Source organism: Myotis brandtii, unplaced genomic scaffold (genome assembly GCF_000412655.1).
Source record: "Myotis brandtii unplaced genomic scaffold, ASM41265v1 scaffold478, whole genome shotgun sequence".
Classification (NCBI taxonomy): Eukaryota; Metazoa; Chordata; class Mammalia; order Chiroptera; family Vespertilionidae; genus Myotis; species Myotis brandtii.
The window spans coordinates 524,881-549,258 of record NW_005368264.1 but is presented as its reverse complement, the minus strand read 5'-3'; the positions used below and the strand labels follow the sequence as shown (position 1 = coordinate 549,258).

General features: G+C 44.5%; 1 protein-coding gene across 1 annotated transcript in view; it reads right to left on the bottom strand.

Moving 5' to 3' along the window:
- Positions 1–1,715: 1,715 nt before the first annotated feature.
- Positions 1,716–24,378, bottom strand: part of C7 (complement component 7) — a 47,776-nt gene continuing 25,113 nt past the window's right edge. The window contains exons 11-18 of the mRNA XM_005875989.2: positions 23,268–23,496; positions 20,906–21,083; positions 17,971–18,058; positions 15,449–15,581; positions 12,038–12,229; positions 8,447–8,537; positions 5,627–5,811; positions 1,716–2,905 (exon numbers count right to left, since the gene is read on the bottom strand). Of these exons, the coding sequence (XP_005876051.1) occupies positions 2,724–2,905; positions 5,627–5,811; positions 8,447–8,537; positions 12,038–12,229; positions 15,449–15,581; positions 17,971–18,058; positions 20,906–21,083; positions 23,268–23,496 (1,278 nt within the window). The 3' untranslated portion in view covers positions 1,716–2,723. The remainder of the gene's footprint in view (positions 2,906–5,626; positions 5,812–8,446; positions 8,538–12,037; positions 12,230–15,448; positions 15,582–17,970; positions 18,059–20,905; positions 21,084–23,267; positions 23,497–24,378) is intronic.

Below are 24,378 nucleotides of genomic sequence, written 5' to 3'. Positions count from 1 at the left end.
AGTGTTTGACCATGGATAAATGGACAAAGAAAATGTGGTATTGATATACACTGGAATGCTATGCAGCCTTTAAAAAAGGAGAAGAAGGAAGCCCTGGCCAATGTGGCTCAGTTGGTGGAACATCATCCTCAGATGGAGGTTGCTAGTTTGATTCCCAGTAAAAGGAACTTGACCAGGCGAGGGGCTCAATCCCCTAGTAGGGGGTGTGCAGGAGGCAGCTGATCAATGTTGTGCTGTCTCATCCATGTTTCTCTCTCTCCCTCTCCCTTCCTCTCTCTCTGAAAATCAATAAACTATTCTTTTAAATCAAAAGAAGAAGAAGTAAACGAAGAAAAAGGAAAAAGAGAAGAGGAGAAGGAGGAGGAGAGGGGATACAGGGTCATTGCCACCAAAACAGTATTACAAGAAACATTAAAGAGTCTTCATGACCTGATGTGTTTATTGCCACAGCTATTACTTCATCTCCCTTGTTATTCATCACCACTCAATGTACCATCAGTTTGGGATTGTATGTTGGAGAAGAAGAAGGAGAGGAGGAGGAGGAGGAGGAGAAGGAAAAGGAGGAGAAGGAGGAGGAGGAGGAGGAGGAGGAGGGGGAGGAGGAGGAGAAGGAGAAGGAGAAGGAGAAGGACAACAACCAGCCGCCCAGCCAGTGTTGCTCAGTGGTTGAACATTGAACTGTGAACCAAGAGGTCACAGTTCGATTCCTGGTCAGGGCATGTGCCCAGGTTGCAGGCTCGGTCTCCAATGGGGGGCGTGCAGGAGGTAGACAATCAATGATTCTCTCTCATCATTGATGTTTCTATCTCTTTCTCCTATCCCTTCCTCTCTGAAATCAATAAATTATTTTAAAGAAAAAGGAGGAAACCCTTCTTTGTGACAATGTGGGTAGACTGGGAGGGCATCATGCTAAATGAAATAAGCCAAAAAAAAAAAACCTGTATTATCTTACTTACATGTGGAATCTAAAATAATCAAGTTGATAGAAGCAGAAGTTACAATGGTGGTTGCCAGGAGCTCAGAGGGACAAATGGGGAAATGATGGTCAAGGGTAGCAAGTGTCAGTTATGTAAGATGACTAAGTTCTGGAGATCCACTCTACAGCATAGCTGTAGCCATGTGCAAGATATAGTGCCGCTAGCTAACAATACCATAATGGATGCTTAAATTTTTCTAAAAAGGAAGATCTTATATTGTCTTCCTACAATAATAATAATGGGAGTAGGAGGAGACTTTGGGAAGTGATGGATATATTTATGGCCTCGATGGGAGTATGCTTCTCCTCAAAGTCATCAAGTTGTGGTATTCATGACACATGCACAGCTTTTTTTTTTATATGCTTTTATTGATTTTTTTGAGAGAGGGGAAAAGAGAGGGATAGAGAGATAGAAACATCGATGAGAGAGAATCATCAATAGGCTGCCTCCTGCACACACACACACACCCACACACACACACACACACCACTGAGGACCGAGCCTGAAACCTATGCATGTGCCCTGATCAGGAATCAAATTGATGACCTCTTGGTCCTGGGTAGATGCTCAACCACTGAGCCACACTAGCTGGGCATGCACTGCTTTTTATATGTCAATCACCTCAAAAAGTAGCTTAAAAATAAAAATATATTTTAAAAGAACTCATTAACCATTCTTCATGGGAATATTCTTTAAAGTTAAACATAATACAGATCAAAAATTTCCAAAGGATAGTATCTTCAATTAGTATTTTAATCATTGTCATTTTAACTAAAGTTTTGTTGCAATGTATTTATCAGTATCAGAAAAAATACAGAAATATTATTTGCATATAAAAAAGCATATTTTAAATTCCATTTAAACCCACTCATTTCATCTCCCACAGCTATTTTCTTTTTGTTTTGTTTTGATAAGGAATAAATTGAATGCCAATGCTTCAAATTGATCTACCTCTACGGCTCCCTGAAAAATCTCGGTGTGTACCCACATCAGAGAAAACTGTTCTCTATAACATGCAAGCATGCCATACAGGCATGAACGTGATGCTTCCTACCAAGGAAAAAGGGTGAGAGGGGCAAATTGCAGGTCTTGTGTTTGACTCATACTAAAAAAAAAAAACAACAAAGAAGACTGAGTTGTATGTGTTCTCAGACAAAAAGGCAGAAGCTGCCCATGCATAGAGCATGTTGAGTTTGGCACCGACAATTCATATTTCAATCTCCTGAAAGGACTCCTACATGAGCCAATAGGGTGAAGCACAGGTGTGCTTCTTGGGATGGAATGATTGCACCTGCCTTTTCCCATTCAAGGTCCCCTTTGTATTTGGTTTCACTGGGGGAGGCCCGCCTCTCTAATCTTCCTGTTTCCTAATCAATTTGCAGAGTGTGTTGGGGCCCCTGGGCGGGGCCAATCAGACTGGAAAGAATCATAGGCTTGAAGGGAGCAACCCTTTAATTTTCCCATTGAAAGTCAAGGTCCAGAGAAGTTAGCAACGTTTCCAAGAACATGCAGAGGCGCATGGCTATTCTCCATCCTGACTGATGTTTTAGGAAGAAGAGAACGAGGATCTGAGTCGGGTTTGGCTTAGGCAGGTGGCGGGGAGCCGAGGGGAGCAGGGGGCCCTGGAGGGATGGAGAGAGAATGCGCCTCCACCAGAGAGACGCTGTCTGAAGTGCTCAGTGACCTGATGTCTCAGTGCAGCCACAGCGGTGGCTGATCCCGAGCAAGCCAACAGCAGCCCGGCGCCTACTGGGGTCCCCCCTCGCAGGGCTCTATGCTGGTGACGGAGACGCTCTGTCCTCGACACATCAGGACACCAGCCTGGCACTCGGTCATCGTCCGCTTGGCGCCGTCCACGTCCACGCAGACCGTGCTGCCTTCCTCCTGGCACTCCGAGGCTTCTCTGCATTCACACGCACTGCTCTGGGCTGGAAAAGAAGCAAGACGGGCTCATGGGCACATCGTGGTGATGGCAAGTCGGGGCGTTCCCTCCATGTGGTGGTTAGCGACCCATGGGAGCTCCTGCTTCCAGCGATGGAACCCACCACCCCCTGGCACAGGACCAGGAAAGCCAGGCAGTTTGCTCCGCTCAGCATAGGCAGGTTTGGAAACTGGTGCCAAGCTTGCTGTTACTATCTGGAGCACGTGGGGCAATTCTCCCAAGGCAAGAGCTGTCCAGCTCTGTCCTAGTCCAGGGGGCCGTGCAAGGGAGTCAGAACCTGAGTAGGACCTTCAAGCTCCCCAACCAAATGAGGAGACCTCAGCAAAGAACTGGTTGGCAAGGGTCAAACAGAGACAAAGAACCAAAGAATTCAACTGGCGTTGAGAGAGAGGGCAGGCAGCACCAAAGGCCGCATATCCCCCACACAAAGCAGAAACAGGCTGTGCAGGGGGCTCTGAGTGCTCCAAGTGTCGAGGCTGGACTACACCAGCCAGGCGTCTCCAGAGGAGAATGACAAGGTCAGCCAGCCAACCGTGGTGACTGCCAAACCCAAAGTGACCCATACATGGCTAGAGTTACAAATGTCATTGTCTGTGCTGCGTACCCCAACTGGCAGACACCTTACAGATCCCACAGTCCAGCTCCCACACTTACAGTTGAGGAAGCTGAGGACAGGGACCCAGCCCTCCCCCCTTGGTGGTACAGCTGAAACCGTGCAAGGCAGGCCATGCCAGTGGTCATGGTCAGGCTCACTGTAAGTGCCTCTTGGACATAGCACTAAAAATACTGAATCACAACTTCTCGATTCCTTCCAGGAGAAAGTGTCAGCGTGGCACTGTGGGTTTTTAACACTAAACTCCTTTTCCCAAAGAAACAGCCTCCCTCAAGCTCCCAGCGCCACTGGCAAGACTCTACGACCTCATGTTGTTTCGTCATACATAGTTTGATAGTCACCTATACTTAGTGGCAAGTCACACTTCCTTTTAAGACAGTGATATAAAATTTCTTTTTTTTTTTGAAAATAGTTATTTTTATGAGGCTATTTTTTTATGGAATTGAGACACGCAGATGTGCTTTAGTTATGTTTCTACAAAAAGGTTTTAGACACAATCGAGAATTTCTAGCATGAAGTTACAAGATGTTAAAAATAGTTCAACACAGTAAATACACCTGCTCTCCCCAGCCCCAGCTACAGAGAGTAGGAGGCAGCTAGCAGGCCTGGAGGGAGCCGTGCTCTGAGATGGCCTTCCCAGCTGACAAGAAGCCAGAGCGCCACCCAGGAAGAGGGTGTGGGGCTAGTCTGTGCCATCAAAACAGCTATACCCGACGCCAGGTTCTGCTTCCCCAGCCTCACCTCTTCCTGAGCCCCCCACCCACCCACCTCCAGCCCGGGGCCAGCACCCCACTTCTCCTCTCAGTCCTCCCTGAACCCTCATCAATGGATTGGATCATGACAGGCTCTGTCTCTATGGAGAACACGGGACATGCACACTATGTAGCTTCTGCAATGACCTCAAGGCTGGGGCCCTGCATCCGTGTCTCCTCTGCCTGGAGGCCTTCCAGTGACCTCTAGAATGGACTGGACACTCACCAGACAGGCTGGAATAGGAAGGCATGTTTCCTTCAGGAAATGGCTCACGAGAGAAGTGACCAGGGACCTGAAAGACCATGAGGTGTTTGAAGGCACCTGGACTCAGCTGGTCCTAGGAGAGACCAGTGGCCTTGCTGGCTGTTTGTCGCAGGTATAGCCTTGTTGGCCTGGATTATCCCTAGAAGTCAACAGCATCACGAGACACTAGATAGGGTCGTGTGGCTCTTATGCCAGAGTGGACCCTGGGGCTGGGGAAAGCACAGTGAGAGGTCATTCATGGAAGGTCATGGGTGAGCTCTGAGGCAGATGTCAGCACTGCAGATGCTGACCCAGCCCTGGACCCTGAAGGTCCTACACTGATACCATGTCCAGAGCTTAGAAGCAGCCTGGACCGTGGATCCCACCAGCTTCTTGCTCAAAATGGAGAGGGAACTGGCCAGATTCAGTTCAGCTCTCAGCACCTGACCCAGACGTGCCTCTGAGGGATGGAGAAGGCTCCCTGCCAGCCCAGCACCATGGGGCTCAGTGGGACTTGCAATGGCCCAGGAGGACCCCCTGGCACAAAAAGCTCAGGGCTAAGCCCTTGCCACAGGCCACCTAGTTGCAGCATTGGGTACAGCACCCCTAGAGTTCACTCTGCAAGGTGCCTGGCTGCATGGGGGCAGGGCTGGGGGGAGGGGGAGGGGAAGGGCTACTCTGCTCTAGCTCTTCTCTCCTGGCAAAGCCCAAACCCCAAGTACATAAGGTGGATAATACAGGACAGAGCAAAAAGCATGAAGGTAGAATGGGACTCAGGGAGGCCTGGGAGGACATGCAGACCACTGGGAAGGGTTCTTGGCCTCCAGGTACTTGACCCAACCTGCTTCCCAGGGGAGCCAGCGCGGGCGAGTGGTTTGCTCTCAGACCAATCTGAGTCGTTGACATCCTCGGGGGCCCTCTCTGATCTGCTGCTAGGCTAGAAAACTACATTTCCTAAAACCTCGGCACTATCGCTTTAGCATGTTTACAGTTACAAATCAGAACTTCCCCTTGCTGTTCTCACTTCAGCAGCATATACCAAATTCGTGAAGCAGCATGTTCTTAAAAAGAAAAGAAACAAAGGAGAAACGCCCTCACCATCGCATTTCTCCCACAATGGACACGCGCCGCACGCCTTCTTGGCGGAGGCCGGGGGAGCACAGCTCTCTGAGCCCATCAGGGAGAAGTTTTTACCCTGACATTGGAGGGCATGCACCTTGCAAACCGTCAGAGGCAGTATCCTTTGGTTTTTCTCGTCCCGAGCACATACACCCAAGGAGGACCTGAAACGAATTTTTTTAAATCATATTATTTACCAGCTTTTCATTCTTAAAAGCGGAGGGTGAGAAGTGGCAGGTGAGGCTCTGAGCTCAGGGTCTCGGGTGTCATGGCCCACAGCAAAGAGATAGAAGGGAAACTCATACCCCCTTCCTCCCCAGGGCCCATTTGATCTTCTCAATGAACATATTTTGCTCTCTATTTGCTCACAACTTCTAGAAGCTTAGATAGTCTGGATCTAGTTTCATCTAGATCACAGCAGAGACAGCAGATGAGAAGAGAAGGCAGCTCTGGGACAGCTGGGGGACTGACCACAGGGAGGGACAGACAGCACGCCAAGATCCAGCCCCAGAGGCTCTGGCGGGACTGGACCACCGGCTGCAGGACGCTCACACTCTCCCAGCCCCAAGGCCCTGAGAGTCCGTTCACAGCCTGAAGCCTCTGGGAAGATGAAACTGTTTCATCGCTAATTGTTGGTGTCTATGTTTACAAAATACTTTAGAAACATTTCCATAAGTAATTGTTATTTTTTTCTTAAGCATTGGTGTCAAAATGATGAGACCCAACTTAGGAGAAATGCCACTTGGGAGAAATATAAACAAGCACATTTCACCTGGCCGGCATGGCTCAGTAGTTGAGCATTGACCTATGAACCAGGAAATCATGGTTCGATTCCCGGTCAGGGCACTTGCCCAGATTACGGGTTCAGTCCCCAGTGTGGGGCATGCAGGAGGTAGCCAATCAGTGATTTTCTCTCATCAATGATGTTTCTACTTCACTCTCCCGCTCCCTTTCTCTCTGAAATCAATAAAAATGTATTTAAAGAAATAAAAAATAAAATAATAAACAAGTGCATATCTGAGTGTTGATGGGTAAGGAAGGCTTTACTGTAGTGAAACCTGGCACAGTAACGCATGTTTGTATAGTAGACCAAGTCTATCTTCACTTGTATATACATTTAGTTCTAATATTTTCCTCTCTGACCAAGTAGTAAGTTTACCTGGAGTTGTTTGCACCAGGAAAACAAATCCTACTGTATCTCCTTTATCTGCTTCTTTAGACTTTAAATAGAACTACTCAGAGCAGCTTCAGAGGCAGAGACTCTGCAAGGCCACCTTGTGTCGGGATCTGATATGTAATCTCTCACACACCACGTCTATAAACAGCAGGCTGCTGATAAAGGAATGAATCAGAGAATTTGGAAAGACGATGAAAGTGAATAGAAGTAAACAATGATTAATAGAAAACAACAGCCCCCTCAGAATATCCGGGGCCCAAGCACCGTTGCCATCCACACTATTTCACTGCGTTCTCTCCTTCACGGGGGAAGTTCCTTCCTGTAAGGTGCCACCACGACCACACTACCCACTGCAGGTGTTCGTGGAGTTGGATGTGCACGTGGAGGGTGATACTAACTGAAAGCCACGTACGTGGCCAGTAAATGTGTGTTCTAAGTCCGGGGCCTGGATATCTCCCACGTGCCCTTCAGAGTCACTCTCTCTCTTCTCCACGCTGCCCGGAGGACTGACAGGTAAGACACATCCCCAGACCTCCTTGTCCTCTAGCTTTGGGGGCATTTCATCGATGGGGAGCGATGGCAGGAGACTGGAAGGGGAAGAGAGTGCAGATCCCCTGGCTCCCGCCTGGGGAATTTCTGAGGTCCTTCCTCCGCTGCCATCTCCACACCTCCCTCTGTCTCTAGGTTTTCCTAAATGCTCCTCTCTTGATCCTCCAGGCTTGGGCATGGAGATATACCTGAGCTGTGACCCATCAGGACCCCGCCCTGTGGCTTACAGTGTCCTTTCCTCTCCCACACTTCAGTTCATTTGGAAAGACGATGACAGTGAATCAAAGTAAACTCCCTCTGTCCTCATCCAATCCTGCCATCTGAACCTGACGAGGACCATGGCACAGACATCTAGCCACCCCAGGTCTCCTCCTACAATGGGCTGGTTTCCAGTTGGCTGGCATCTTTTGTTTTGTTAATCCTCACCCAAGGGTATTTTTCCATTGATTTTTAGGGAGAATGAAAGAGAGAGGGAAAGACAGAGAGAAACATTGATGTGAAACACATCGATTGGTTGCCTTCTGCACGAGCCCTGACAATGGCCCGGGCCAAGGAGGAACCTACAACTGAGGTACCTGTCCTTGACCAGAATCAACCCTAGCGCCCTTTGGTTCACAGGCCAACTCTCTACCCACTGAGAAAAACCATCTAGGGCCAGTTAGGTGGCATCTTATAAAGCAATCTAGAGACAGACATTTCCAGAATCAGAAAAGCAGCTGCTTTTTTCCCTGTCGGCATTGCTTGGAGAGTTTATGTCTCAGGGGGACTTCAGTCCTAATCCTCTCAAATTCGAAATGCTCAGGTGACAGTTTGTCGTTTTGCACCACTTTATAGAGAGAACAAGTAGCCCTTCGGCCTCGCTAGCCAGGTGAGAGCACTGCTGATGCCCCAGTTGTCAGCCCAGGTGACAACTTGCCAGGCAAGTAACAGGCAGCAGATGGACAGGTGAAAAGGCACAGAGCCTTAGCCCTTGGTAAGCAGCACCTTCCACCGAACAGAGACTAGCATCTAAGAAATCATTCTCTTAATCTTGAGTAAAATGAAACAGAGAAGTAAGCAAAGACAGGGCTTACCGACATTCGTAGGGCATTTTACAAACACATCTGGAATTCTTCACTTTCTCCCAGGGCTGACACTGAGGCACTGCCTGTGTCACAGGGCCATCTAAAAGGCAAGAGATATGAGAGTCGTTGGGAGAAGAGCCCCTTCGTGGTAAACAACGCATCATTTTCAGGGTGAAACTGGCTCTATAATGTTCTCAACACGTTGGCACAGTAAAAAAATAAAGCTGGGCCCTAACCGGTTTGGCTCAGTGGATAGAGCATCGGCCTGTGGACTGAAGGGTCCCAGGTTCGATTCTGGTCAAGGGCATGTACCTTGGTTGCGGCCACAGCCCCAGTAGGGAGTGTGCAGGAGGCAGCTGATCGACATTTCTCTCTCACTGATGATTCTAACTCTCTATCCCTCTCCCTTCCTCTCTGTAAAAAATCAATAAAATATATTTTTTAAAAATTGGTTTAAAAAAAATATATATATATATAAAGCTGGAAAGCATTTTACAAGGGATAGAACATTCCTCGGAGCACCTTACGAATAGCGTCATTGGTCCCAGCAGCTATCGTTCCTCGAGTATTTACTATCAGCTATGCACTTCTTATACACTGCGATATCTAACCCTCCCTAACAAATGCCCATTTAAGAGATGAGGACAGTAAAGGTCAGAGAAGTTACGAAATTGGTTCTAGTTCACAGATTTAATAGGTTGGCCAGGCCAGGATTCAAGTCCATGCTTGTCTGAATCCAAGGCCAGTAGAGCAGGCTGCTTTTTATCAAGAAGTTGGTGTTCAGGGCTCACTTTGGCAGCACATATACTAAAATAGGAACGATTCAAGGAAGGTCAGCTTAGGCCCTGCTCAAGGGTGGCATGCAAATTCGTCATAGACACAGACCACAGAGTGGTCTGGAGACATTTTGGGCTGTTACACTAGAGGACGCTACAGACGTCCAGTGGGTGGAGATCAGGGATGCTGCTAACTACTTCACAACGTATAAGACAGGCTCCCACCACAAAGAATTACCAGGCCCATCATTCCAATCGTGTTGGGGTTGAGACATGCTCATCTAAATGTACCAAAACTAAAGTTCAGTGCTAAAGCCATGTAAATTATTTCTGCATTTTGATTAGAACATCGTTTGGTAATCATTCTTAAGGATGAAATTTCAGATTTTAAATATTTCCTAAAAGTTATTACAATGTCCTTGTGAAAATTACTTATAGAATTACCTAGACCAAAACTTTTGCATTTAAAAAGAGCATAACTTTGTTTTCTTTGTAGCTCAATTAACCAAATAAGCATGCTCTTAGGACTCACGTAGAGTATGTACCTTTACTATTTTAAAGCCAGATTATCTCCACATCAAGACTAAACCCTGACTGGGTAGGGAGTAAGGGTTTAGTGTTTAATAGGTACAGAGTTTCCGTTTGGAGGATGAAAAAGTTCTGGAGACGGTGGGTGGTGATGGTTTCAACAATAAAGGGAATGAACTCAATGCCTCTGAACTGTACATATTTAAAAATGGTTAAAATAGTAAATGTTATGGTATGTATAGTTTACGACAATAAAAAAGACTAAGTATGGATTCAGCAGGTATTTTAAAACATTAACTTTAGCCCAGCCGGTGTGGCTCAGTGGTGGTCTCGATCCCCAGTGTGGGGTGTGCAAGAGGCAGCCAATAAGTGATTCTCTCTCATCATTGATGCTTCTCTCTCTCTCTCTCTCTCTCTCTCTCTCTCTCTGTCTCTCCCCCTTTATCTCTGAAATGAATAAAAATTAAAATAAACATTAACTTTGGAGGCTGACAAACCTGGAATTTTTTCCTGATTATGGGCTTATTTTAAGGGAAGTTATTATTGTTATCAACATCTTCCCAAAAACATGCAGGTCTGAAAAACATTCTTCATTCAAACTGCAATAGAATTTGCTACTGAGTGGGAGAAATTTTATACCAAATTGTGCTATAATAGGGCTGAGGCAGACATTTGAGAAAGACAAGTATATAATCTCCTTTGGAATGAAGGAGCAACCTCATCAACCCTACATTGTTCTCTTTAATTTTAGAATCACCCTTCTATTGCATGGATATCCCAAATAAATTTGTATTTCTGCTTCAGTGCATATAGGAGAAAAAACACCCCTACCCAGTTTGGCTCAGTGGATAGAGCGTTGACCTGCAGGCGAAGGATGCCGGGTTCGATTCTGATCAAGGGCACATACTTCGGTTGCAGGCTCCGTCCCCAGTAGAGGGCATGCAGGAGGCAGCCAATCAATGATTCCCTTACATCTTTGATATTTCTCTCTTTCTCTCTTCCTCTCCCTTCCTCTCTCTGAAATCAATAAAAATATTTTAAAAAAAAACAAAACCCTGTCTCTGATATGGGCCTTTGGCAGCCAAAGAGCAGGTGGTAGCTGGAGGGGTGGACATTCCATTAGACAGGCTGCCCTGCTGTCCTGTCGTCTATTATCTACTTAAACAGTGGTTCTCAACCTGTGGGTCGTGACCCCTTTAGCAGTCGAATGACCCTTTCACAGGGGTCGCCTAAGACCATCCTGCATATCAGATATTTACATTACGATTCATAACAGTAGCAACATTATAGTTATGAAGTAGCAACAAAAATAATTTTATGGTTGGGTCACAACGTGAGGAACTGTATTTAAAGGGCCAGAAGGTTGAGAACCACTGACTTAACACCACAGCTGTGGCTGCATCAGTCACAGGGGGCTCCATGCAGCCTGCTCTTTGTCATTGTGACCATCTAAGTCACCTAATAGTGTCACTCATGGAATCTAGTACTTCATTCTCACTGGCAAAGACAAATTTCAGCACTGAGCTCAAAATCATACACTAGGGAAATAAGAATACCATATAAAATGGAATGCAAAATAGTGTTTCTTCTTTCCTGTTTTTAATTATTCCAAACACATTTTTTATTTATTTAAAAAATGCAAATAAGAAATGAGAGGTTCTTTTAAAAACAAATCCATCTCATCTACAATATCTCTAAAAAAATAAATAGTTTGGCTTTCCAAATCTCTTCCTCCGTTAATTTCTTTGAAAAACCATTTTAATTTGCCTAATGTTCAAAATAATAGACTTTTGGTTTTACACTATTAAGAACAACTTTGCAAACCACAACACATTTTCTTCAATAACCTCTGCTTTGTAAAATGCTTTTAATTTTCTATTTCAATAATACTAATAAATTCTCTGAAAGCCCATAAATAAAACATACAAAATGTTATATAACTTATTATCTCAACTTTGGACTACATTAAAGTACATTTAAAAATCAGAAGGAAACCAAAAATAAGCTTTTAAACATATTTTTCCTTGGCACTGTAAGTGATACAAAGCTAAACTTTGATATAAAGGATTTCAGTTCAAATTTAAGAATCACCAGGGGTATCCTTGCCTTTCTTTGCATTCCATGAATCTATCTGTGCCATGTAAAAAAAAATCTGCTATTTGTTCTATGAACTGACTGCCTTCTCATGGCAGGCAGAGCGAAGGCAATTATGGTGACTCAAGGCCTTAAAGGACCGCCACAAAGACTGTCACACGCTTGGGTGCAGGTGTCCTTGAACCAACCTGGGACTGCTCACCTCTATGGACACATTGGACATCCTTTATCTCAGGACTCCACTTAAGGCTGGATCCACAGATAAATGTCGAAGGACCTTCTAATGACATGCCATGCGAACAGGAAAAGGTCACCTTCTCGCCAATTGCGTAGGAAGGTTTCTGGGGATGACTCTGTATGCCATCCATCAGTGTTGGTAGAACACAGACAATTCCTAAAGATGAAAAAAGAAGAAGAGCAGAATACAAGGGCCATTGATTTCCTAAACCATCTTTGTAAAAACATGACCTCCTTGAATGCTACTGTTATACTTGCTCTGCTTTTTCACCTTGGAAGACAAGAAAGAAGAGGTGAGCTCACTCTTAGGGTGCCCACAAAGACATGTCCCACCGGGACCCACATGTAATTGACCAATGAAAGACTGAAGACCAAAACAGTTCCCACCCACAAAGCAATGTGACAACTTAAAATACATGAGCCTTATAAACAGAGACCCGAAGTCCAGCCTGCTGTCCAAACCAGACTTTTCACAGCCGCCACGAATCTCTCCAGTCTGGTAGAACTTCCGCAGGAACTGTGTTTATTTGTGTGTCATTAGCATGTATCCAGTTGCATATTTTACTAGCTGAAATTTTTTAAAAACTGCCTTTAACCTTGCAACCATAAAAGTGTTAAATGTTATTTGGTTTCCAATCTCTATTCTTTCTTGCTTGGTTATGTTTATTAGTTCAAACTTCCTACTTGAAAAAGCAGCAAAGAGAAAACTGAGAAGCATACATTTTTATGGAAAGCAAGTCAGATTTCACAATTTTTAAAAAAAATTTGGCAATCTCTCTAATGGACCTTGGACAATAGTCTAAAACTACTGCTCTATTTCTGCACCATTTTCATCAGAAAATCCATTTATTCACTCATTCAAAACAGCATCTATTGAGTGCCTCTATTTTGCCAACAATGTTGTGTGCTGCTGCGGATACAAGTTATGAGTCAGGTTTTGAAGGCCTAAGATTCCAGAGAGAAAGAAAGACTGAATGGTTACAGCATTTGGTGATGCCTTACTCCTTGAGGTATTTGTAAACTTGGTGGGGAAAAATGCTGAAAGGCTGCTAAACAGAGGAGAAAGCTGCAGCTCAGAGGCTGGGAGACAGGCATGAAGGCAGTGATTCAACAACTGGAGTTTTGGGGCTAGGAGAGCAGAAACTAGAGTCCAGTCCTGCTGAGAAGGGACCTAAGTAGAAATTCCATGTCAAAATTTCCACTGGGATCCATTCATTAATGGCCACGCCTCACTGCTTGCCAGGCACAGAACTGAATCTCCTCTCCAGGAAGATAACATCGCCAGGAGCCTCAAGTCATTTCTCTGATTTTCACACAGAAAGTCTGGCATTCAATCAAAACTAATCTAACATTTAAAAAGATAAGAATACCCAGCTCACTCTCCCTCCTGGGAGCCCACCCACTTTTCCCCTTTCCCTTTGCCTTGCTCTCTCCTGAGCTTCAAGGGCCCTTCTTTTTTCCTGTATAACTTATCTCCTGATTCCATGCCCAGCTGGCTCACTTTTCCTACCTCTGTAAATTTCTAAATAAACTTTTTCTTATAAATAAGTAAATAAGATTTGACCAAAATTTTAAAAGACTATAGAAGCAAACCCACAGCAGATCCAGATAAGGGGATTAACGAACGTGGACCTTGAAATAACTATGATTAACATGTCAAGGGGGGAAATAAATGACAATATGGGTGATTTCAACAGAGAATTAGAAAGTATAAAAAAGTAGATAAATGGAATATCTAGAATTGGAAAATAAAACTAAGAACTCAATAGGCCTCTTAAAAGCACATAATATATAACTGTACAGAGAATTAACAAACTTTAAGATAGGTCAATAGAAAATATTTAGAATGAAACAGGAAGAGGGAAAATGATGTAAAACAAAGAAAATAACATACGTAATATATATAGTCTAAAAATGTATCATTTGTGTCTCAACAGGAGAGATGAGCAAGACTGGGACAGAGGCAATATTTTAGGACACATGGTCAAGAATTTTCTAAAATTGTCAGAGAACATTATAGCACAGGTTCAAGAACTGCTTTGAGTATCATCCAGCATGAGAGAAAGAAAATCACACCAAAGCACATGGGAGCAGAGTTGCTTCTGAAAAACAAAGACAAAAAAGAATCTTAAAAGCAGAAAGAAAAAGTATGATTTCAAAGGAGAAACAGTAAGTCTAAGAACTGACATATCACTAGAAAACAGTGAAGTTAGAGGCAATGTAATGAAATCTTGAAAGGGTTTAAAGAAAATAAGTGCTAACTTATAATTCCTTACCCAATAAAAATACCCTTCAAAAATGAAGATAAAATGAAGGCATTTTAAGATGAACAAAGACTAGAATGGTTTTTCACCAGTAAACTCACAATAAAGGGAAAGAATCTCTTCAAGCATAAGTATTGGATTAATCTTTTCATAGAACCAATTTGGGGCTTTATTACTCCTAGCTAGGGAATATTTATATTTATTTTCAGTAATTTCTGCTCAAGGACTTCAGAGACAGACAGAAATGAGAGGTCCTACAAACCAATAAGACAAAGACAGACAAATCTTAAAAAATGGACAAAAGATTAGATAGCCCCTTCACCAAAGAGGATATACAAATGGCCAATAAACATGTGAAAACAGGCTTAACACATCACTATGCCTCAAAAAAAATATTTAAAAATACAAGTTAAAAAATAAGATATCTCTATATACCAGTATAGCTAAAAAGAATTTAAGGATAAATGCTATCAAGTGTGGATGACGATACAGAGCAACCTTAACTTCTCAGATTCTGGTAGGGAAGTAAACTGTATGATTACATGGAAGATGGTAGCATATTTTAAATTTAAAGTAGAAATTGCACTATATACCCAAGAGAAAAAATGTGCATGTGCTCACTAAAGTGTTCCTTGCTTTGCACAGACCAATTGATATAGAAAAAGTATAACCCTACACTATGTCCGTGAGAACAAACTAATATGGCAGCACAACTGAGATGGAGGCCAGAGTAATGTTAAGGTGACAAGATGCCTATATCTGAACAGAATAGGATCCAAAGCATCTAAAGAAGTAGATTGATTGTGGTACACTCCTAGTCATTGAACTTCACAGGATGTCCTGATGGTCTTAGCCAGATCTGAGCTTCCTGGACAATTCCAATGTCCCAGAAAATTTAAAATCACAAAATGTGCCATACCTACCAGGAGCTCCATCAGCTAGAGAATGCTGAGGGCTTTTTCAAGGCACTCCTGAAACTTAGGCAGGGTCATAGGAGCCTTTCAGAAAAGGGAGGTCAAGACATGGCACACATGGTAAGCGATTATCTTGATTCATTCTCTTGCACATTATTATCTCCTCTTAAATTTTATACAATGGCCAAGGCCACTCACTCTGACAATGCCTTTCCCCAGTGACCCACTGTAAGTCATCTCCACATCTGGCAACAGGGTCTCCAACCAGAGAGTATCCTTCCCTGCAGGTATAGACTATGTTTTTCCCAACAGGAAACGTGGTATCTTCATTCTAGACAGAAATACAACAGAGAGAAAGAATATGCCCAGTTTGCAATAACACAATGTTTCTTTAGATATATTTGGTCTATAAACCATGCCTTCTTTTAATCATTAGACAACCTTCATTCAAATAGCTGATTTAAAAATTGTCTGTAAAAGCATTTTCTTGTTTATAGTTCTAGCCAACAACACTGATCCCACCATCAATGGAAATAAAGCCAGTAATGCCACTGTACTATGATTTATTGATTGTTCTCTGTAGTAAAAATTTGACTAAAAGTACTTTAGTACACACTGCCCAAGTAAGTTCTTTCCCTTAAACTTTCAGGTAAAGTCAGTTTCCTATCAGATTTGGGAAACATCCTTGTCAGTCAACCCTTCGTAGAAAGGTGTTAAGGGCTTTTCATGGGCAATACTGCCTGACAAATGCTGGTGTGAACTGACAGGTTGAAATCCCTTTAGCGTGTTCATGAAAGTTTAAGTTTCTTTCAAAAATCAACAGGGGGAAGCATAATGTTGGCCTTCTCCCACCCCACCCTGTCAGGAAAGTGCTGCTGGGCTGGGGCAGACACAAGGGCATGTCGTTAGCCTAGAATGCCAGGAGGTGAGCTTTGTTGGTGAAGCACAGGAGGATTCGAAGTCTGAGCTTCAGGTGGGCAGTCATGCTTGTTTGGGGTCTCGCTGGGTTCCTTTTCTTATCCTGCTGATCTCTTCCACCCCAAGGTACGGTAAAGAAACCAGCCTGGGAGAGGGCTTGGAGCTGGGCCAACTATGCTGTAGGCATAAGAACAAGATTCCGCCGAAACCGGTTTGGCTCAGTGGATAGAGCATCGGCCTGTGGACTGAAAGGTCCCAGGTTCGATTCCGGTCAAGGGCATGTACCTTGGTTGCGGGCACATCCCCAGTAGGAGATGTGCAGGAGGCAGCTGATCGATGTTTCTCTCTCACCGATGTTTCTAACTCTCTATCTCTCTCCCTTCCTCTCTGTAAAAAAATCAATAAAATATATTTTAAAAAAAAAAAACAAGATTCCTTGGTGCCTCCTTCTTCTCATTGCCAGGCCTGGCCCAGTCTGGCTCCATCATGGATGTTGGTAGGAAACAGAGGCCCAGATTGGTGTGGAGGTTTGAAGAAAATGGGGACGGACACTGGATCTGCTTTTCCCTACAAACGGGAATCCCATATAACAAAGTCAAGCTCAACACTGTGTAAACCTGGCTCTATTTCAGAACTGTTAGTAGCAATTTAGAAAAATATAGACTCTGGGGATCTACCCTAAACCTACAGAATGCGAAAAAATTGGAAGACAGGGGCAAGCAGCCATCTCTATCATTATGGTTCTGGGTGGCTGTGACGTAGCCCATCCACGGGGCAGTGTTCGCAACCACCAGGTCCTTACAGGGCAGCCCATGTATTGGAGTTTGGGACAGCAGCCTCAGCATTTGCTAAAGGAAAATAGTCTGCTTGGCCTCATTCTCTGAGCATGTGCTACCTTCAGGAACTTCATGGACTATGGTGACTGCAGTGGGACAAAATGAGTGTCAGTCATACTAGGTCCCTCTCTCTCTCCATAAACACACACACACACACACACACACACACACACACACTGCTCTTCCACCTCCCAATATTGCCTACATTTGGGAAAATTTGAGCAAAATCTCAGTGTATGTATGTTCTAGGGCCTGGACCCTGCGAGGCAAAATCGTTTGTGGAGAACGCAAGACTGGCCACAGAGAACGCTGATGAACATCTCCTGTGTGAGCCAAGAGGAGGCTTCACTGAGTCTGAGGCCCAAGCCTCATCATGACAAGGAGTGAGAAGGGCACAAATTCACAGAGCCCCCAAGCCAGGAAGATTCCCGAGAATGACAAGTAGCAGCTGACTCGTGTTCCTTCCTGAACAAGAAAATTGCTTAAAGAACAATGACCCATATCTCACCAACACTCACTGATTGTCTGATTGGCTCCTGGAATAAACCTAATATTTCATCCTAGACTCCATATTTATGAGACTTTTTTTTCAAAGACTTCTTTCAGTGCAAGAACAGGGGAAGTCCTCATGTTGAAGAACTTGCTTATAGAGTCCTATTTTAGTGGGAATGGAAATGTTTAGCCGCCCTCTGACATGACTGCATTTCTAATCCATTGGGTGGCAAATATTGATTTACCTTGCCACAGAAGATGTACTGACTTCTGCAGAATTCTAAATGCCTTCGGGCAAAGAACAAAAGTCTAAAACATCACTAAAACTAAGATGCACACATAAAATGTTTACAGCTCTGTTTTCTTGTGGAAGAAGGACATGGATTATGACAACAGTGGAGATGCAGAACTTGACGCAAAGAGTATGTGTAAAGAAAAAAAAAATATATATATATATATAATCTCATAACCAACTTGAACAAATCCGTTGTCCAAAGCAGGGGGTGGTGGACAGAATTCCGTTGGACCTGAAGGCAAAGGAAAACAATGGGGTTCAAGCAATCTGGAAGAGAAAGAAAACAAAATATAATTAATGTGATGAATTTCCACAGTATAATCAATATTTTGCACCACAGCAAATTTTTTACTTGCATCTGAAAAGATTGTGCTCATGTAAGTAGGTTAATGTGATATTTTTGTCATTGTCAGGATCAAATATCTGATCACAACCTGTGATAGAAAACTCAAACATAAACTCAGGCTTGCAAAAGATAGTTAAGTGGTCAGTAGTAGGGGAAAATAACAGCAGAAAGGAAAGTCATTCTTTGGGCAACACACCTACTTATGAAACTTTCAGAAGTCACCTGTCTCAGACCTACTGTTTCTCCTGCTGGCTGGTTCTGAAATTCTTTTAACACAGAATTAATTCTGTATTAAAAATAAAATACCCAGCCCTAGCCGGTTTGGTTCAGTGGATAGAGCATCAGCCTGCAGACTGAAGGGTCCCGGGTTTGATTCTGGTCAAGGGCACATGCCTGGGTTGTGGGCTTGATCCTCAGTAGTGAGCATGCAGGAAGCGCCAATCCATGATTCTCTCTCATCATGGGTGTTTCTAACTCTCTATCCCTCTCCCTTCCTCTCTGAAATCAATAAAAATATATATTTTTTAAATAAAATGAAAATAAAAACCAATGGAAAAAATATCCTTTGATGAGGATTAAATGAAAGAATGAATGATAAATAAATAAGAGGATCATATATATATATATATATATTGCAGAATTGATCCCCAGTGTGGGGCGTGTAGGAGGCAGCTGATCTATGATTCTCTCTCATAACTGCTGTTTCTATCTCTCTCTCTCTCTCCCTCTCTCTTACTCTCTGAAATCAATAAAAATATATTTTTAAAAAATAAAAATAAGGTAATTAGAGTTAGTGATCCTGCAAGAGAAGTAAGACAAAATAACAACACTTCTGACTGAGCATGTGCCATGTGTCTAGGCTCTTGGCAGTCACTCTACGGATGTGTGTTGCCTCAGTTCACTGTAATCTATGAGACGTGTGAAGTAAACAAAGGCTTGGAGAGTTGGAATAAGTTGTCCAAGGTCATAGAGTAAAAGATATCAAGGCTGGATTCATGTCTAATTAGTCAGGCTCTTAAAATCATGCTCTCTCTACTTCTCACAAGGCAAACTCTAGAGGGAGCTCATAGTAGTGACAGCAATGACAGCCACCAGGAAGCAGAGTTTTCAATAGTGCCTCTGAGGCTCACGTATCGCCACTATGGCCTGCACTCCAGGGACACGGAATCTGAGGGAAAGCATTAGACATGGCCTGAGTGCAGCCTCCTTCTGGACTCAGATCCTCAGGCTCTCGCAACCTTCTGAGGAGACTCAGAAATGTGATGTTTTCATCATTTTCCTCTGCATACTGAAGAGGAGGACATTTTTCCTCCTCTGAGCACCAAGAAGAGTGAAAATCCCTCCAGTGCCTTCCTTAGGGTGCCCCTTCCCATCAAGCTTTGTGTCTAAAGGCAGGGGAAGCGATCCAGCGGGCAGCGGCCTCCTGAGAGACCTCCTCTTCCCAGAGGCACCCACCCTGAGGCCAGTGCTGTCTGCTCACCAAAATCCCACATGCTTCCCACCTTCCTCCATCAGGAGGCATTGCTCACGTCAGATGAGGAGGCAGCGAAGACCTGGGAACAAGGCATCACACCTCCAGACACCCAAGGGTCACACTTTCTTCTTTCCCATGACCTTCACATTATCTGACTAGAACGTGTTGCCAATCCCCGATTGGAAGAGGTTAGTAAGGACAGTGAACACAGTGGGGGGTGGCATAAAAAACCACTGACCCAGGGGTACGATTCATCAACTAGACATCTGTGAGAGAGTATTTGCAAGGTCCTGGCAACAGGAAGTGAGTGTGAAATGACAGTTGAGATGTTCACCTTCTCTGGTGCCAACATGGAGACACGGGTCATGCTCTTTTATTGTGGTGGTGACCCTGAGAACTACCATATTTTTTGCCAGGCTCATGAGTAAAAACTGGAGGTAAGACGTGTCAATATCAGAAACTATTGAGATTTTAGATTCTTTGCCAAAACGGTGATATATTTCCCACAATTTAACTTCTAGGAACTTAAACTGCTTAAAGAAACTGGATCCTGAAGATTACGGGTGGGGGATTTTTAAAATATGTCCCTGTTCAAGTGGAGATCAGAGAATCCCAACTAAAGGAATCCTGGGCTGACGGAGAAGACAGCTGTGCATTGAGCAAAGGGGCTAACTTGAAGATTCTGACTCCAACTCAGGGGGGACTAAGACAGTGGAAGGAATCACAACGTGCTATTCCCTCAATAAAAATTGTGTGACTTTTTAAAAAAAGATATTAGCCATCTTAAGCATCTGGCCTTATGGTTCATCCTAAATAAAAAAAATAAATGAGAAGTGGTATGTCTGAAAAATCATACAACTATTATTGAGTACTTACTCCGTGCCAGGCTTAATCTCACTGCTATCCTATTATCACTTTATCTACTATGAAGATCTTAACTTTAGAGGTGTGGCAAGGACCTTGCCCAGGTCACACAGCACGGAGGTGGCCAATCTACTTGATGTCAACACCTCCGCTCGTATCTATGGGACCACACTGCCTCCCAGCTCCCCAGCCTTTTATAACGATGAGTCAGGAAAACTTGAAACATGAGTGCAAGGTGGCCAGGCCAGGCCTCCATCTTTCAACTGACCCCTGTGCTAAAGGGCAAAGTAGTCATTGATAAAAAAATTAAATAAATAAAATAAATGACTGTTTCACGTCCAAATCATCTAGTAGCAGCCATCGCGTAGTTCACGCGAACTGCAGGGACACTGTGTCCTATGTGATGGCCAGGAGGTCTGGTCCCCCTCACCGAAGATTCTTCAGCTCCTCATCTTCCTCTCCGCACTGCCTGCTCTCCGACGGTTCTCCAATACAGGACTCCCCGCCCCCACTGGGAGGTGGGTTATTGCATTCACGGCGCCTTGTTCTCCTTCCTTCAACACAGGGGCTCCAAGAGGACCAGCAGTTCCAACCTCCGTCCACCTTTCCTGTAAGAGAAGAGGAAGGTCAGGAAGAACTTGCAGAGAAGTTTGCGGAGCTCACTGCGCAGCTCCCTGCTCCGTGGTCCTTGGGGGAGGGGACGTCAGGGGATTCATTACGTTGGGCATTCACTGAGGTCCTCTACAATGCCAGCGGTCTCTGCACACTGACCAGGGCTGTCCATATCATGGATGCATTAACAAACTTCTTGCAATAATATCTTAAGTGTGTTTATCATTTTACAACTGTTTCAAAGCACCACGTACATTCCATCATTTATTTACTTCTCACAAGAATGAGGCCAGGTGGGCAGGAGGTCAGTCACCATTTTTGTTTGAAAGGTATGGAATCTGACACAAAGTGGTTAAATGCCATGCCCGATGCTATACTGGCTGCCACGAGCCACATCCAGACTGTAACTGTGTCTTACAACTGAGTTCCGTCTCTCAATAAAGCGAATAAGTTGCTCTTGTTAAAGCAGTGATGGGCATGAGAAGGACATAATGTACTGGTACCCCAGGTTGCCAAGCCCAGGGCTGGCACTGTGCAAAGCCGGGAAGTGTGTAAGCAGATGAACTGCTTTTCCTTCCTCTTAGCATCCTTCCCCAATTCTACACTAGGCACTTCCTCAACCAACCCTGGCACCTTCCACCTCCGGGCTGATGCACGACTCACAGTCTTTTAGTATTTCCCCCATCATATTCCGTGGGGGAGCCAGGGGAGAGCTGGCACCATCTTCTAAGAACTTTGCTTTACTAGTTAGAAACTGCTCTCAGACACCATCCCCCAAAGCATTATTTTCCGATAATAAGTGGGTATGTATACTGGTCCTTAGCTATTTCTACTGTGCAACCTATATCCCTCTTTGCCCCCTATCCCATGCCCCACTCCTCGGTACCACACACCAAAACTAAACTAATTTGTATAACAGTTTCCCATGATCTTCCTTATGCTTCCTTCCATCATTAAAAACTGAGTTAATAAAGTAGTCCCCTGAGTATATTAATAAGGGGTAAGAATAGCTTGATATATTATGATTGCTACTCCATTCCTCACCAGCAGGGGAAGCTCTCATTTTTATCAAATGACTGGAAATCCAAGCCACAAAGGGGAGAGTCAGGGGTGGAATTTCAATTTACCAGGAAGGCTGGCAGGGGAGGCATTTGAAGGCAAGGATGCCTTCCTGGTGCTTGTCTATAAGCAACCATCGTTTAGCCACGTATGTATTCATGTATCAAACACTTAATAAGTGACTTCTATAAAATCAAGCTCTGTGTCAGGCTCTGGAAATAAAGAAAAAAATCAAGTCCTGATCTTCAGAAACATTCTTTCTAGAGCAGCGGTCGCCAACCGGTGGTCCGTGAGGTCCGAAAGGTTGGCGGCCGCTGTTCTAGAGAGAGAGACACATATAAGTAAATATGAAGACAAATGTACATAGTTGTCTCATGCGTGGCCTACTCATAAACTAACTTCACAGAGCCCTGTTCCAAGTGCTTAAAGCACCAAGCACACTGCCAGGCACACAGCAGGTGCTCAACAAGCACCCATGCATAACTGATGGGCGGAACATAATACAAACAGAAGCAGAGATATTTCAAGGAGTTGGCCAGCAGAGAGGCTAGGCAGTGCAAGCCCACGCCCCACAGACCTGGGTTATGACGGAAACTTTCTGAGACGACAACGGAAGGATGGGAGGTGTTTGGGGCACTCAGCTAGTCTAATGGCGGATGGGGAATGGTGGCAGGCACGTGGGTCTGTGAACTCAGACAGAAAAACAGAGACAGACAAGGGCCTTGACCCCAGGGTCCACCATCCGGACATGGAGCGTGGGAGACACTGAATTAAAATGCCCGGTGAGCCCTACTGGTGTGGCTCAGTGGTTGAGCATCGACCTATGAACCAGGAGGTCATAGCTTGATTCCCAGTCAGGGCACATCCTGGGTTATGGACTCAGTCTCCAGTGTGGGGCTTGCAGGAGTCGTCAGATAGATGATTCTCTCTCATCTTTGATGTTTCTAGCTCTCTCTCCCTCTCCCTTCCTCTCTGAAATCAATAAAAATATATATATTTTTAAATGCCCAGTGAGATTTCCTCCTCTCCATGCACCAAGAAGTGCAATCTCAGGGCCTGGAGGGAAGAGGTTCCCCTTTTCGATGGGTCCAGCATAACTAGAGAAGAGTCCGCGCACTGACCTGCTTCGTCCCCCACAAGGACGCCATACTCGCAGGACGCCCCAAACGTGTACGGCTTGCAGTGGCACTGGCACGTGGTGCCCTCCACCGCGGCGAGGCCCCCGTTCTGGCAGGGCCGGCAGTGGCAGGGGTCGGTCTCATCCAGGTATTCCTCCAGAGCCCGTCTCAGGTAGAGTCTCTTCACCGCGGCACAGGGGACCTCCTTCACCAGCTCATACAAAGGTGTCAGCTGCACAGGGAAAGACATCCCAGGCAGAAGCCAGGGTTTTAGGCGACAGTATTTTTTTTTTTGACAGTTAAGCTCAAACCCCATGGAAACACTTATGTTAATTCCAATCATTGCTTGTTCAAATAAAAAGAGAAAATAATTCACTTTCCTTGCAAGAGAAATCTAGGAAATATTAGACCAGCTAGAGAAGGAATATTTTTTGTATCTTGTGTGCAGGTATAAAATTCTAAAAACCAACGGGACATCTATTTTCTAGTTATTGAAAGGTTGTTTTGAAGATAACACATTTTCACCCCCGCAGAGGACAGAGGAAAAGGGGGTGCACTTATGTTACAGGAAGAGCACGTGCAATTCAAGTTAAATGTCCTGCCGCAGAGAGGAGACCATCACTCTTTCTCCCTGAAGAAATTTAAAACACGTTTGCATCGTTGCTCTGTGTTGGATATGTCCAATGCTTCGAGACCACAGGGGTGCTGGCCAAGTCTTAACAATCTGCTCGCTCAGGAATAAGAAGGCTCTGATTTGTGGAATCAGGGTAACTACCGTCACCATGGCTGATTCCAGGCTACCCCCATGACGTCACAGAGCACAGAACTGGGAAGAGATGCATATCACTGGCTTTGGAGAGTCAATACAATCTACATGCAGTGCACGACTAAGATTGACACAGAGAATCGGTCACATTTCCTCCATCTCTGCCCAAGCTCTTTGGAACTGGATGGCATCATACGGCCGTATAGCTGGAACATGCCTCTACTCTCTCTGTTCCTGTCCTGTGCGGCTAATAAATTAGCACAGCTAACTGTGACAGCTACTGTCCTATTGGAAAAGTGCAGAGTTGCGAATGAAAAAGAATCTCTGTTCTTTCCTAATCAACTTTTC